The sequence below is a fragment of the Schistocerca piceifrons genome, chromosome 7, assembly GCF_021461385.2.
Source record: "Schistocerca piceifrons isolate TAMUIC-IGC-003096 chromosome 7, iqSchPice1.1, whole genome shotgun sequence".
NCBI lineage: Eukaryota > Metazoa > Arthropoda > Insecta > Orthoptera > Acrididae > Schistocerca > Schistocerca piceifrons.
This window is the reverse complement of record NC_060144.1, coordinates 594,623,040-594,637,102: the sequence shown is the minus strand read 5'-3', so window position 1 is coordinate 594,637,102 and position 14,063 is coordinate 594,623,040. Positions and strand designations below refer to the sequence as shown.

Sequence of the window (14,063 nt, the reverse complement as noted above, 5' to 3'; positions counted from 1 at the left end):
GTGCTGAATCCTCAGAAATGTTACTCTACATGAAATTAATGAATGGAAAAATACAAAGTATGCCAACAGCCAGACATTGACATTGCCAAAATGAGCAATCGCACACAGAGCAAGAATATCTGAAGTTAAATGTTTAAAATGATCTCCATGATGTGGTTAATCAAAGTTTCTAATTGTATGGGTACCCAAAAATTTTGAACTCACTTCTTTATGTACTGACACAATACTGGAAAATTCTGGATGGGATTAAGCAATGCAATGAGGAAAAACAAGTCACCTGCCGCATACAGAACATTTTGAGTAGTAAATAGGAACATAGAGGAGAACTCTAACATGATAGCTTAGATCAGAAAGTTGCATCCTTCTTGAGAGGAACCACCCCTTCCTCCTCATTCACCCTCCCACACATACACACAACTACACTTTCTCAGCATTGTGGCCCACCTGGCGTGAGTGGTTGTCTTTGGCAGAGCAAATGGGACAAAAATTTGGAAGAAGGAATGAGGAGGGAGATTTCAAGGATTATGTTTGGGAGGGGGGGGGGGGCAGATATGTGAGAGAATGGTAAAAATATAAACGTGGCATCACAAAATACTCGCCAGATGAAGGTAGGGATCGTGGCATACTTCAAATGGGTGTGCATGAGAGATATCTGAATAGAAGGAGGTTACAACAACAAGAGAATGAGAGCAAACACATTGTATGCAGGTACGCAGATCTGTAAATAGGGACCTGAAAATGTAGCATCTATTTTCACAAAATTAGTATATATTTTTGGAGTATATATTTAAAAGGTTGTCATGCAATGTGCCTGAATATAACTTTTTTGTGCTTTCAAAAGACAGGTTTCTATTTTTTTATTTGACTTTACTTTTTTCTCAAACTGGCGATTGGGGAGCATTTTGGTAGGGAAGTTTGTTTTTACAAAAACTTCAACAGTTTTTTTCCGAAATGGTCTTTACTACTTTTCTTCTTTTGTCTCTATTTAAACTTTCAGCAAATGATTGTTTTTGTTGGGAGCAGCAGCATTTCCCGAACTGTGAACACAGTGTGTCATTGATCAAAGGTGTTTCTCCATGTTAGTTTTCTTTTCCCAGCCAATTCAATAATTACAAAATGTGAAGAATATTGTTTTTGACCTTTCACGATGATTCATAGCCATGCGACTCATACTTGATAACACTACAAATAGAAACAATGGGGTAGTTAGCATAGAAGTAAAACTGAAAGTAGCTCTATTAGAACATTACGGGAAGACTTTCAGTGTGGTCAAAATATATTGACAGGTTTTGTTTTCTAGACACTATAGTGCAGTGTGGACACTATAAACTAGCAGTCAGCTGTCAATGAAAACAAACCTCATCTCCCTCACGCACGGTAGCAGCCTACACCAGTTTTCCATTTTTCTGTGAAAACGGAATTGAAACATGGTCACAGATATCACCAATCACTGCTACGTGAGAGTCGTAAGGTTGAGAGAGTCGTAATCGAACTTTGTGATGGATCAAAATTAGTCTCTTCACTCATTTTAAATTAGGAGAAGAAAACTACAAGCAACACACAACACAAAACATAACAGTAATGCCTGCCATGCAATTGTTTGCTGAGATTGGAGTTCCTGGCCCAAGCTCTACTTATCTTTGACACAACCACAGCTCAAAACAACTGTCACCTAAACTGCCATATAAAAATGTTCTCATTATACCAACTTCTGAGCTTTAGCTAGCAGACAAATGTACATGTATGTCTGATCTATAGTCTGAGACCCAAGTCTTTGGTATTGACAACTAACTAGCATTGTTTCATTGCCTACCAACCACAGGAAACCAGCCAAAGATAAAACGATGCTTCAGCAGGTAGTGCTAGCGATGTTACCATTCTGCATTAACAAACGAGTACATGCATTACATATAACAGTTTCTTGTATGTAAACAGTGCCAACATTTGTCATTACCTAGCTATAAGTCTTGTCCACAGTTCATTTTATTTATGATATTTTTAGTACTTATTCACATCTATTTCATTTTAAACCATGTCCTATGTGATGTATGGCAAAAGCCCAACATGTTACGTGAGGCAGAAGAGGAAAAACGTAATACATAGCAAAGCACACAAATTTGTGTTCTCAGTGAGAGAGTATTTTGAGAACGAAAATGGGCAAAGTAAGCTCTTTATTTCCCATTGCAACAGGTTTTAAAGTAAACAAATACACTGTTGTAATGACAGGAGAAGGAACAGTACAATACAGATTGTGATGAAAGTGGCAGAAAAGGGTTGTAGAAACTGGGGAAAAGGCAGCAGAGCAAGAAGCAACTGAGCTTTGGACAATTTCCAGAAAGGAGCTGTTTGTCTTCCTTTATATAACTGTTGTAAGAGAAGGGAATAATCCATGTTTTCAAAACTGCTTGTGTAGCTTTTGAAAAAAGTTCTTCTTAAAAGCAGCAAATTCTGATTGTGCACAGAGGTAAAAAGAAACAGGATTCAGTCTTTCCGTTATTAATGGCCGTAAAACATTCATGGGAAGGACAAATGTTTTTGCATAGAGGTGTAAATGTGGAGAATCATGGATGTGATGTTCGAATGTATATTGTGGCCAGATGAAACTTGGGTGAATGTAAGAGATAACTTGAGCTGTGCAGAAGAAAGCAACTTAGAATCAGATTCCGAGAGTGACATTAGAGGAGTTTTCCACTACAATAACTGCAGCACACACTAGAATTTAAGAAGAGAGCATGCTACTGACTGATCATCACATTGTGTCTACTTTCTCCAGATTGTAACTGTTAATATATTGATAAATTATTCTGTCACTCACTGTAGAAAAGTTGATAATTCAAATATTCAACAATGAAAAAAAATAAAAAATAAAAAAAATACTGTGAATGTCAGACAATATTGTGAAAGTAGTTTGCATTTTATCGTGTAGTATAACAAATAACTTTCAGATATTGCAACATACAACAAACTTAGATCTTCTCCATTTTTTACATCAGAACTAGTTTCAGTGAATAAATTCAGGCTTACAGATAGGACTTGCATGCTGTTGTATTTTGTTTTGCTGCTAAAGCATGTGAGTCATAGCAACAAGGATGCAGCACTCCAAATTCAGCAACTCATCTCATAGCCTATAAGATGCTAGGTTCCACAGATGAGTCCTATGTTGCATAATGTGTTGTGTATCTTATACAGATCATTCTTCTACATCTGCATCTACACTCCACAAACCACCATATGGTGTGTGGCAGTGGGTACTGTGTGTACCACTGTCAGTTCCCCCTTTTCCTACTCCAGGCATCAATAGTTTGCAGAAAGGATGACTGCTGGCAATCTTCCATGTGACCTCGAATCTCTCTAATTTTATGTTCATGGTCTTTCCACAAGATATACCGTGTGTAGGAGGAAGCAATACATTTGATGACTCTTCTAGGAACATATGCTCTTGAAACTTTTAACAGTTGACCATACTGTGACACAAAATGCCTCTCTCATAGTGTATGCCATTGGAGTAAAATGAACATTTCCATGATGTTTCTCACTTCCTAAATGAAGCTTTAACAAACCATGTTGCTCTTCTTTCGATCTTCTGTATTTCCTCTATCAGTCCTACCTGGTGTGGATCCCATACTGATGGGCAATATTCAAGTATTGCTCGAATGAGTGTTTTGTAAGCTACTTTCTTTGCTGAGATGGACTTAATTTCCTGAAAATTTTTCCAATGAATCTCAGTCTGGCAACTGCCTTGCTAATCATCAATTTTTTGCAGTTGCTTCACTTCCAATCACTTCCTACACATACTCCTTGATATTTTATGGAAGTAACTGCTTCCAGTGATTTTTCTGCAATTATGTAACCACACAACGTGGTTCTTCTACATCTATACCTACATCTACATGATTACTCTGCAGTTCATAATTAAGTGCCTGGCAGAGGGTCTTTCTGTCTATGTATTTGCAATACGTTACATTTGTTTATGTTGAGTGTCAATTGCCACTCCCTGCACGAATGTCGATCCTCTACAGATCGTTCTGAATTTCACTACAATTTTCTGCTGTTGCGACTTCTCTGTAAGCAACAGCATCATTTGCGAAAAGCCTCATGGAACTTCTGACATTATCTACCACATCATTTATATATACTGTATAAATCCCATCATCCACTTGTTCTGACATTCCGTACACTCTTATTTTGTTCATTAAGTGGCAGTGTCGAACTGTATTGAATGTCTTCTGGAAGTCAAGGAACACAGAATCTGCCTGGGCATCTGTATCTGCTGCTTTCTTCGTCTCATGGACAAAGAGAGCAAGATGGGTTTCAAGAGAGCGAGCTGGGTTTCACACAATCATTGTTTTTGGAACCCATGCTGATTCCTACATAAGAGATTTTCGGTCTCCAGAAACATCATAACACGCGAGCACAAAATATGTTCTAAAATTTTACAGCAGACCCACATCAGAGATATAGGGCACCAGTTATGTGCATCTATTTGACAATCTTCTTGAAAACAGGACGACATATGCTTTTTTCCAATCATTAGGATCACTCATCTAGAGACCTATTATACACTGCTGTTAGAACAGAGGCAAGTTATTTTGCATACTCTGTGTGGAATCAAACTGGTATCCCATCATGTCCAGTAGCCTTCCCTCTGTTGAGGAATGTCAGTTATTTTTAAATCCCTTAGTAACTTATTTCAATATCTGTCATTTCGTCACTTGTGAGAGTATTTAAAGTAGGAACTCCAGTGTGATCTTCCTCTGTGAAATAGTTTTGGATGATGATGTGTAGTATTTCGGTCTTTTCTGTGTCATTCTCTGTTTCAGTGCCCTTATGATCACAGAGTGTCTTGACAGATGGCTTCAAATCATTTACTGATTTATAACTTCTTAGGATTTGTGGTCAACTTGGTAGATAACAAGTTTTACTTTTGTATTCATGGAACACTTTACATATAGTCCTCCTTATGCTAATTTTGGCTTTGTTAAGTATTTGTTTGTCTGTGAGGCTTTGGCTATGTTTAAATTTGCAATGGTGCTCTCTTTGCTTCCATAATAGCTTTCTAACATGGCTGTCTAACCAAAGTGGATTTTTCCCATACCTCACAATTTTGCTTGCAACATACTCGCCTAAGCTATATTGTAGGATGCTCTTGAACTCTGTCCACTGGTGCTCAACATTGTCAGTACTGGAAATAAAATTTTTGTGATGACTTGTAAGATAATTTGCAATTTCTTTTTTGTTGCTCTTGCTAAACAGAAAGATCTTCCTTTTTTTGTATTCCTATTTACAGTCATATTCAGTGATGCTGTAATGGCCTTACAATTACCAATTCACTGTTCTATGCTAATTGAGTAAAAAGTTTGGGTCTGTTTGTCACTAGCAGGTCCAAGATGTTATTTTCATAAGTAGCTTCTCTGATTAACGGGTGATGGTAATTTTCGGATAAGGCACTTAGAACAATTTTGCATGATTCTCTGTCTCTACTACCCATTCTAATCACTTGCATCTCCCAGTCTATAGCTGGTAACTTAAAATTTCTACCTAAAACTGTAACATGACTAGGAAATTTAAGTAAAAAGTTATCCATCAAATGTTCCACCACTACTCCTGCTGACCACCTAAAATTGTAACACGACCATAAAATTTAGGCAAAAAGTTACCCATCAAATGTTCCACCATTACTCCTGCTGAGGCAGGGGGTCTGTAAAAGCATCCAATGACGATGTTTGATCCACCTGTTACACTCAACCCAAAGTATTTCGCATTCTGAATCTATATAATTTCGCTAGATATTATCATATTTTTTTATTGCTATAAACATTCCTCCACCACCAGCATTCAACCTATCTTTGCAATAAACATTCCAGCCGCAGTTTAGAATTTCACTACCATTAACTTCAAGCTTCAGCCAGCTTTCTGTCCCTAGTGCTATGTGGGCACTGTTACTGGTTATAAGTGAGATTAGTTCTGGGACTTTTCTGCAGTTGCTACTGCAGTTAACTATTACTACATTAACATTTTCTTTTTCTGAACTGCTAAGACAAATTCTACTCTCTCTGGATTCAGGAGGCATCTTATCAGGCCTATGGACGGATTTCTCTATAAAAAAAACAAACAACAACAAGTGCATGCGACACATACTCCGCTATCCTAGCAGCTGTTTCCTGCACGTAGTGCATGCCTGGCTTATTAAGGGGGGTCCTATATATCTCTGCCCAATAGCAGAGGTCGACAAATATGCATCCACAACCATCACATAATCATCTGAGTCTCTGGCTTAAGCCTTCCATTCAGATCCAAATCAGAAGATTGTGATCGGTTCTGGGAATGATGCAACAAAATAATAGCTCTGCTTCCATCCTGCATCAGCTGAAACTATGCAATAGGTAACATTCGTGAAAACATGAGCTACGATTTGCTGCTGGATGTAGCCAGTGTGCTCACTCGTTGCTGGCAGAGCATTCTCCCCACATCTGCAATGAAACCCCCCCCCTCCCCCCACACACACCACCACCAAAACCTTCCTCCTCAGAAAGCAAATAGAGTGCACGCTATTTCCCTGAGGCGCTCCATCAGCTGCCTGGACTCTCAGAAGACTGGCCTCAGTCCCAAGGGGCGAGGCATCATGTGCTGGTTTGGATGTAGTTTTAGCAGCCGGCAAAGTCTCACACCAGTTTTTGCGGCATAAGGGGGGGGGGGGGGCACCTTTTCCATCTCCTGGCCACAGATTTTCAATCCTGCCACTGTTTGCCAGTCACTGCCATTAACTATCAACTAATTGGGATATGCCACCTGGGAAGCACAGCAGCATCATGAATGCCACACAACATTACAGGTTGCATAGGTTCCGAAGCATTCTCCCAAGGTGCCCCAATGTCGCTGAAACAAAACCAAGGGTACTGGTCATGGACAGCACAACTACCTTATGAGTGGCAGGCAATTCCCTCTGCATCTGTACACAACAGGAACAATCCCTACCTAGCTTTCATTAATAAACAATTGCCACCAGTTGGTGCAACACCGGAGAATCGAGCCCACTAATACATCATTGCATTAGTGCACTTTCTATTTTACAAAAATGTTTTTTATGCATAATAAGTTTCCAAATTGGGCTTCACCAGGAAATGTATCATTACATTCGGCACATGTATGAAAAGTTGAAAAGTAATGCCTCTCTTTTTTTATGTGAAAACTCTTAAAGCTTTTAAAATGAAACAAACATTATTAGCATACCACACCTTTATTTTTAAAGTCTACATATCTGCAGCCCTCTGCCAGTAGAAGGCTCCAAATCATACCATGTAATATGTTGGTGTGTAATGTAACTATGTCAGTGAAAGAGGAATAGCATGATGTAATCAAGTTTTGAATGGAAAGAGTTTGTCCACACATGAAACACCCTCTCCTTCAGCGTGACAATGCCATACCACACATAATCACTGCGACATCTGCAACATTCTGACACCTTGGGTTTACTGCATTTATCATCCAGAGGTGAAGTTGGAACTCTCTCAACAATGTCAGATGTTCTACAGTAGCAGTATCAACAAACTGATCACTCACTGGGAAAAATGTGTTCGTTGCCAGGGTGACTAAGCTGAGGAAAATACTTCAACTTGAAGCACAAAGATGCAGAATGTTAATAACATTTGTTTTACAGAATGCTTTAAGAGTTTTCATATAAAAAATGCAGAGGCAGCATTTTTCAGCATGCCCTTGTAAGTGTTAGTGGTAACACACTTTTGAGTACAAATTATAAAAGCAACATTCACCAATCTTTCTAACTAAAAGTTAGAACAATAATATCCATCACTCCATCCTTTGTCCAGTGTTCACATTCAACTGGCCAACAAGGCAACTCCAAGCTTCAAATTGCTATATTCTGGAAAATATTCTGGGAGGAATGAATATGTTTATATGAAACAAAAACCTCCAGACTTACTGTATAGATGGTTATGTGATAGCAGTATTATAAATACACTTAGTAAGTTTGTTACTAGGAGAAAAATTTCAGGTTTTACAGAAAATATCTGTTAGTTTATTTGGTGTTGTAGTTGGAAGGTCGGTTTGATTGCAGCTCTCCACACTAGTCTATTCCATGCAACCCTCTTTATCTCTGAATAACTACTGCAACTCACATCCATTTGAACCTTCTCACTGTACCCATGTCAAGGTCCCCCCCTCCCAATTTTTACTCCTCACGCTTCCCTCTATTACTAAATTGACAATTCTTTGATGCCTCTGGATGTGTGCTACCAGTCTATCCCTTCTTTCAATCAAGCTGTGCCATAGATTTCTTTCTTCCCCTACTTGAGCCAGTACCACCTCATCAGTTACGCAAACTACCAAACTAATCTTCAGAATTCTTCTATAGCACGAAGGTTCAAAAGCTTTTATGAAATAATACCTTAAACAGCATGAGCATATATTTTTCACTGTCTCTTAGGTACAGTCAGATATTTAAAATTTTTGAGAGCATTCTGTGACTGGAGCACAGCAATTGGTATAAAATGCTAAAAATCAAATAAAAACAGTCTCAACCACGTTTTCAGATTTTATGTTTGCTAGGAACCAGTTTCGGCGCTTTCCTAAGACAGTCTTCAGGCTTTTCACCACTATTATGGCTGCCGATGGCAGCAGACAAGAGTGAGATCCGTAAAACCAGTGACAACCATACTCCTAGAGATAGCACTCCGTTTGCCACCACCAGCAGCCATAATGATGGTGAAAAGCCTGAAGATGGTATGAAACAAGGGCCAAAACCGGTACAAATAAAAAACCTGAAACGCAATCAAGACTGTTTTTATTTGAGTTTTAACAGTCAGGTGTGATGGTGTGAGATATGTTTACATAATTACTATTGATTTTAGGTTACTTTGTGTTAATGCTATTATGCAATTTATTGATTAATTCAAATCTGTACCCACGATTCTGTGCAGCTGTCTTTGCGATATTTGTACTGTTTCAATGATATGTAACGATTGCATTCACAACATAGTTCTCAAAGGTGGTATAGACTGTTAATCTCTGTTTTTAAATATGCAGTCGCATATAGTTGAGGTAAAACAGCACTCGTGACTTTGGCCTATCTTTAAATTGTATACATAGTATCTGTAAAAACTATTTCTAAAGCCACACCTATAATGTAAATATTCGATATTTTGCAAAGAGGTTTAATTAATATGGATGCTGCAATAAATTTTATAGCAAAATTAGCAAGATGAAAAAGGAATGGAGCAACAGTCAACACTGTGGCTAACTTTTGCAGTGTTACCGCTAATGAAACAAATATGCACCTCTGAAAACAGCTTTGAAAGAATCTAAAACTAATAAAGTAAATTTCATAGCCAAAATAGTAACTGGTCACTCATTTGGATTAACATCAGGTGACATACAAGTTCACATATAAGTGTTCATATACAATGAGTGTGTATCACACAGTTCCAAGAATTCAGAAGCAAAGGAATAGCTAATTGTCAGGTTGCTTGCGTATGTGCTTCCTGTAAGAAAACAAATGTGATCTACCAGGAGGTTCCTCTATCATGAACCTGAGAGGGGTTATGACAGTTGCATCAAGAACTCTACTGTGCTTACATTAATACTTCTTATGCAAAGACATTTCTACTATTATTAGTACTACCACTGGTCTGTCCTACATCCTTTGGCAAGAGGGGCCTCCACATTTGATATGAGCTCACACCTGCTCAATGGAGAAGTTATTCCTATGAAAGTCAAGTAGGTAATACCATGTAACAGCATAACAGTGGCAGGTAAAAGCTAGATATTTTATTTACACTCACTCTAACAACAATTTTTGAGGAAATGGCAGAATGAAACAAAGGAAAAGAAAAAGATGTTTATGTTACCCAAGATTATGCAGTATTGCTGTTACGTGTTCCCAAGCTATCACCATATTAGTTATTATATTGAGTTCACATTCTTATACTGGCATGGATTACTGGTTGCTTATTGGAAATGGATGCAGCAGTCACTGCACACCTTTCTGCACAAGAGTTAAAGAAGTCCGATCCAAATGCAGGTTTGACTTCTGCCCAATATTAACTGAGTGAAAGCTGCTTATTCTTAGGAATAAACTAATATTGTTAACAAGAAATGACAGTAAGGAATATATGTATTGAGAGGCCAAGGTCTAAATACCCAGACTCGTGAACAGGGGTCGACAAGAGGTTTGTGAACTTACACCACTTATTGCCCAAACTGCCCTCAGGAACGGTGTAGCGAGACGTGTATATACATCCATAGAAGCGAAAGGGGTAGAACTGCATGTGAAAATATGCAACTAACAAACTAAGCTAGAATTTATTTTCAGAAAAAAAAAAATAAAGAAATGACAATTTTTTGCCAATACAAAGCTCCAGGAAGAGCTAGAAGAGCTGTGTTTCTACAATGATCAAAGACTGATAACATTTTGAAACTAGACTATGAACTTTTGCTTACGATTTTAAAAATTCTAATTTTAGTCCAAAGAAAAAAGCCTCCTGCTTTAAAATTACAAAGTGTGATAGAAACGAGATATTAATCTTAGAATTCTTATTCACTACAAAACAGAATGTTTAGCAGCTTTTACCACAAACAATTTTAGTGTAGCAACAAGTACTGTATCTCATGAGCAAACACAACTGTTTCTCATATTCTAAGTAACCAAAACCACTGATCTGGTCTTCACATTTATTTGTTTACACTGTGGCATTTAATTGGAAAAAGTAGGGTACAGTGCTTCTGTAAACCACTGTTGGGTGATGTTACGAGTGCTCAAGTTTTGTTCAGCACTGAACACATGAGCAATCTGGTGTGCTGTCATCAGTCAGTGGTATAGTCAAAGTAGATCAACACCCAACTGCTCACATATTAGTCAGTACTTGCAGTGGTGGTTTTGCTGGCACTGTGATACCCATGGTACACACTTGTTGCTAGCAGAAGCTGAATTGGTCACCTACTCCACCCAGATTTACTGTCCTGTTTGCCACATGTGTGACTGTTATTCACATTTATTAAGTTGGGTTGGGTAGTTTTGGGGGAAGAGACCAAACTGCGAGGTCATCGGTCTCATCGTATTAGGGAAGGATGGGAAGGAAGTTGGCCCTGTCCTTTCAAAGAAACCATCCCGGCATTTGCCTGCAGCGATTTAGGGAAATCACAGAAAACCTAAATCAGGATTGCTGGATGCAGGATTGAACCGTCGTCCTCCCGAATGCGAGTCCAGTGTGCTAACCACTGTGCCACCTCGCTTGGTATTTATTAAGTACTTCTTCAGAACGAATATGTTATCAATCACTTTCTTAATTATGTATTCTCAGTCTCATTTTGTAGAGCTAGAATGCATTTTCAATACTGATTATATGTGTGTTGTACGTGAGTGGGCATAATCTGTAAATAGAGAAAACGAAATATGTCTGGTTCAGAGGAGTTAAGAATATATGAATGCATCTGAAATGTGAAAAATTTACTGATATTTTTTGTGAATTAGGCCTTGAAGTGGAGCACGCAACAACATCATTTTTGCAATTTCTTTTTATTTTTTCAGTAAAGTACACATTAATAAAAGTTGCTCACACAAAAAACAACTTACACAGTTTCTTTCCAATTTTCCACATAAATAAACCTGAAAAATTACATTCAATTTTGTTTTCTTTCTATTTCAGTAGTTTTGGAACACGTGGAGATCTTTTGTTGGTTGATTTATTTTTGTTTCTGACACACACACACACACACACACACACACACACACACACACACACACACAGACGTCCCATATGATGCAAAGTGAAAGTGAAAATGATGTGTTGTGGATCCTATTTGCACTATACAGGAACTACATTCACTCACGTCTCACATATGCTTAAGTTTTGCATTGTTATGATAGATGAAACTTTCAAAACAAAGCAATGTGTTCTAATACATACAAAATACTGGACTGGAGATGAAAAAACAGTTTTTTAAAACATATTTGGAAGTAAAAATTGCAGAAGTTACTGGTAGCAACCTTATTCTAAAACAGGAATGTATATACTTACAGCAGAAATGGAATAGAAGTGGCTGTGAGTCATGGAGCTAACATAAGGTCTGATGACTTCAGGTCACATGTTATAAATGTTTCATTTACCAAGTTGATTGGTGGACTATCCAGTATGATGGCTATCTATAACACAACTGTTACATCAGTGCATAACAGCCTTTGCCACAGACCAAAGAAAGTAAAGAAAATAAACTTGATGCTGGTTGGGATGAACCAGAGAATGAGTTCCCATACATCACAGCCAAAGGGAGAGCAGAGAGGGCAAAAGATAGAAACAAACACCACTCAGTATTAAGCCCTGATAGAAGTCCAATTTAAGGCGAGGGACAGCAATGATCTACAGTAGCACACTAATATTTTATAACAATTAGACCTGTTTTTTAAAACAAACTGATGAAAATGGATAACTTACTGCTTGCTTAGGGCTGATTGAGTGCCAACGGAAGTAATCCCAATCCAGTGCTCCATGAGCCTCTTTTAAGGCTCCCAGGCCACGTAATTGCATGTCTTCTGGAAGAGGAACCTTTAAGTACAGATCTTGTGCCCCTCGAAGTACTTCTCTCTCTGTAAATACAGCATGTAGAAAGAATATTAACTATTTCCTGCTTACAGAGAAACACAAGAGCATAACGGCAGCTGAAGATTACAAACTATGTTCTTTAAGGATGCAAGTTGTTGAATATCAGAAAACAGAACAAATACCAAACTCTTTAAAGAGAAAACAAATTATTATTCATCACTGAATTTTTTACCATTTTCTGATTACAAATTTCTGAACATAAATAATATGTTTAAAACATAGATCAAATAAGGAGATCTCATGGTATGTTCTGGCCTTTTCAAGTTTCTCATAAATACAGAATTTGAAGGACAGTGCCCAGATATCAATATCCTAAATCAGTATGATACAATTTTTTTAAAGGGGAGGGGGTGGGATTACTTCATCTCTCAAACTGTATGCCCAGTATGTGTTGCAATGAATCTTTTTACTTCCAAGTAGGCACACATATACAAATCAGACACATTTATATGTTCAAATAATGAGTGATGTATATACACAATTGGGTCAAAATTTGCCCAACAATTCCTGAGTTATGCTGCTGTCACACACTTTTCATCCCCATCCTCATCCCTACGGGACACAGGTGGTTTTTATTCCCTCAGAAGCCTTCAACACCACGTGCACAACAACTCACCTAAGTTTCATCACAACCAGATGAAAGGTGCAGCAACACATTGAAGACTGACAGACAAATAATCATTTTTACATATTAGATATTAATTAAAAATCTGTTAGTCAACATTTCCATTTGTTAATAATATATGGAATTAAAATTAAACACGAAAGTTATTCCCAGCAAGCTTCAAACCAACGACTTTATGTTTACAATATCTTTACTCTAAGCCCTCTTCTACCAGCAACATTACTATTAACCTGAACATATTTTGTACTTAAGAGTGTTTGGAATCTTCTAACCTGAAAAAGACAATTTTATCAAGTTTGTCTGAAAATTGCATCATACTCCTTTGGAAACTGACTTTCAAATCGTACAAGTATGAAGAAAACTGGAGATGGCAGAGCACCCCCTGTGAGATATTAACAAATGCTGACAGACTTTTCAACACAACATCAAAAATGACCATACTATACTGAACTATACTGAACATTACAAGAAAAGAAAATACTTGAAATTGGAGGTTATATCAACACTCATCTGGTACACAAAGCACTGAACAAAGTAATAATCACTTCATGTGCGCTTTCAAAGCTGCCGACAGTTTGCTTCACACAACGCCCACGGTTTTATATTTGTGCAAACAAATGAAGGACCACAGAAGAAAGATGTCACACTGTGTTACTAACGGATACGCTGTATGGTTACATGCAACTGTAACAAAGGTTTGTACTGAGTTGGGAAAGCAATATCTGGGGATGGATAACACAAATTTATACAAAAGCAAGGAGATCAGAAATCAAGACTTTTGGAGATGCGGAAATGTTAGAACTAGTTCCGAGTGAGAGGACACA

General features: G+C 37.8%; 1 protein-coding gene across 1 annotated transcript in view; it reads right to left on the bottom strand.

Annotated features, from left to right (window-relative positions):
* Nucleotides 1–14,063, bottom strand: part of LOC124804984 (nonsense-mediated mRNA decay factor SMG5) — a 277,769-nt gene that overhangs the window by 153,383 nt on the left and 110,323 nt on the right. Inside the window, exon 11 of the mRNA XM_047265375.1 lies at nt 12,447–12,598. Within this exon, the coding sequence (XP_047121331.1) occupies nt 12,447–12,598 (152 nt within the window). The remainder of the gene's footprint in view (nt 1–12,446; nt 12,599–14,063) is intronic.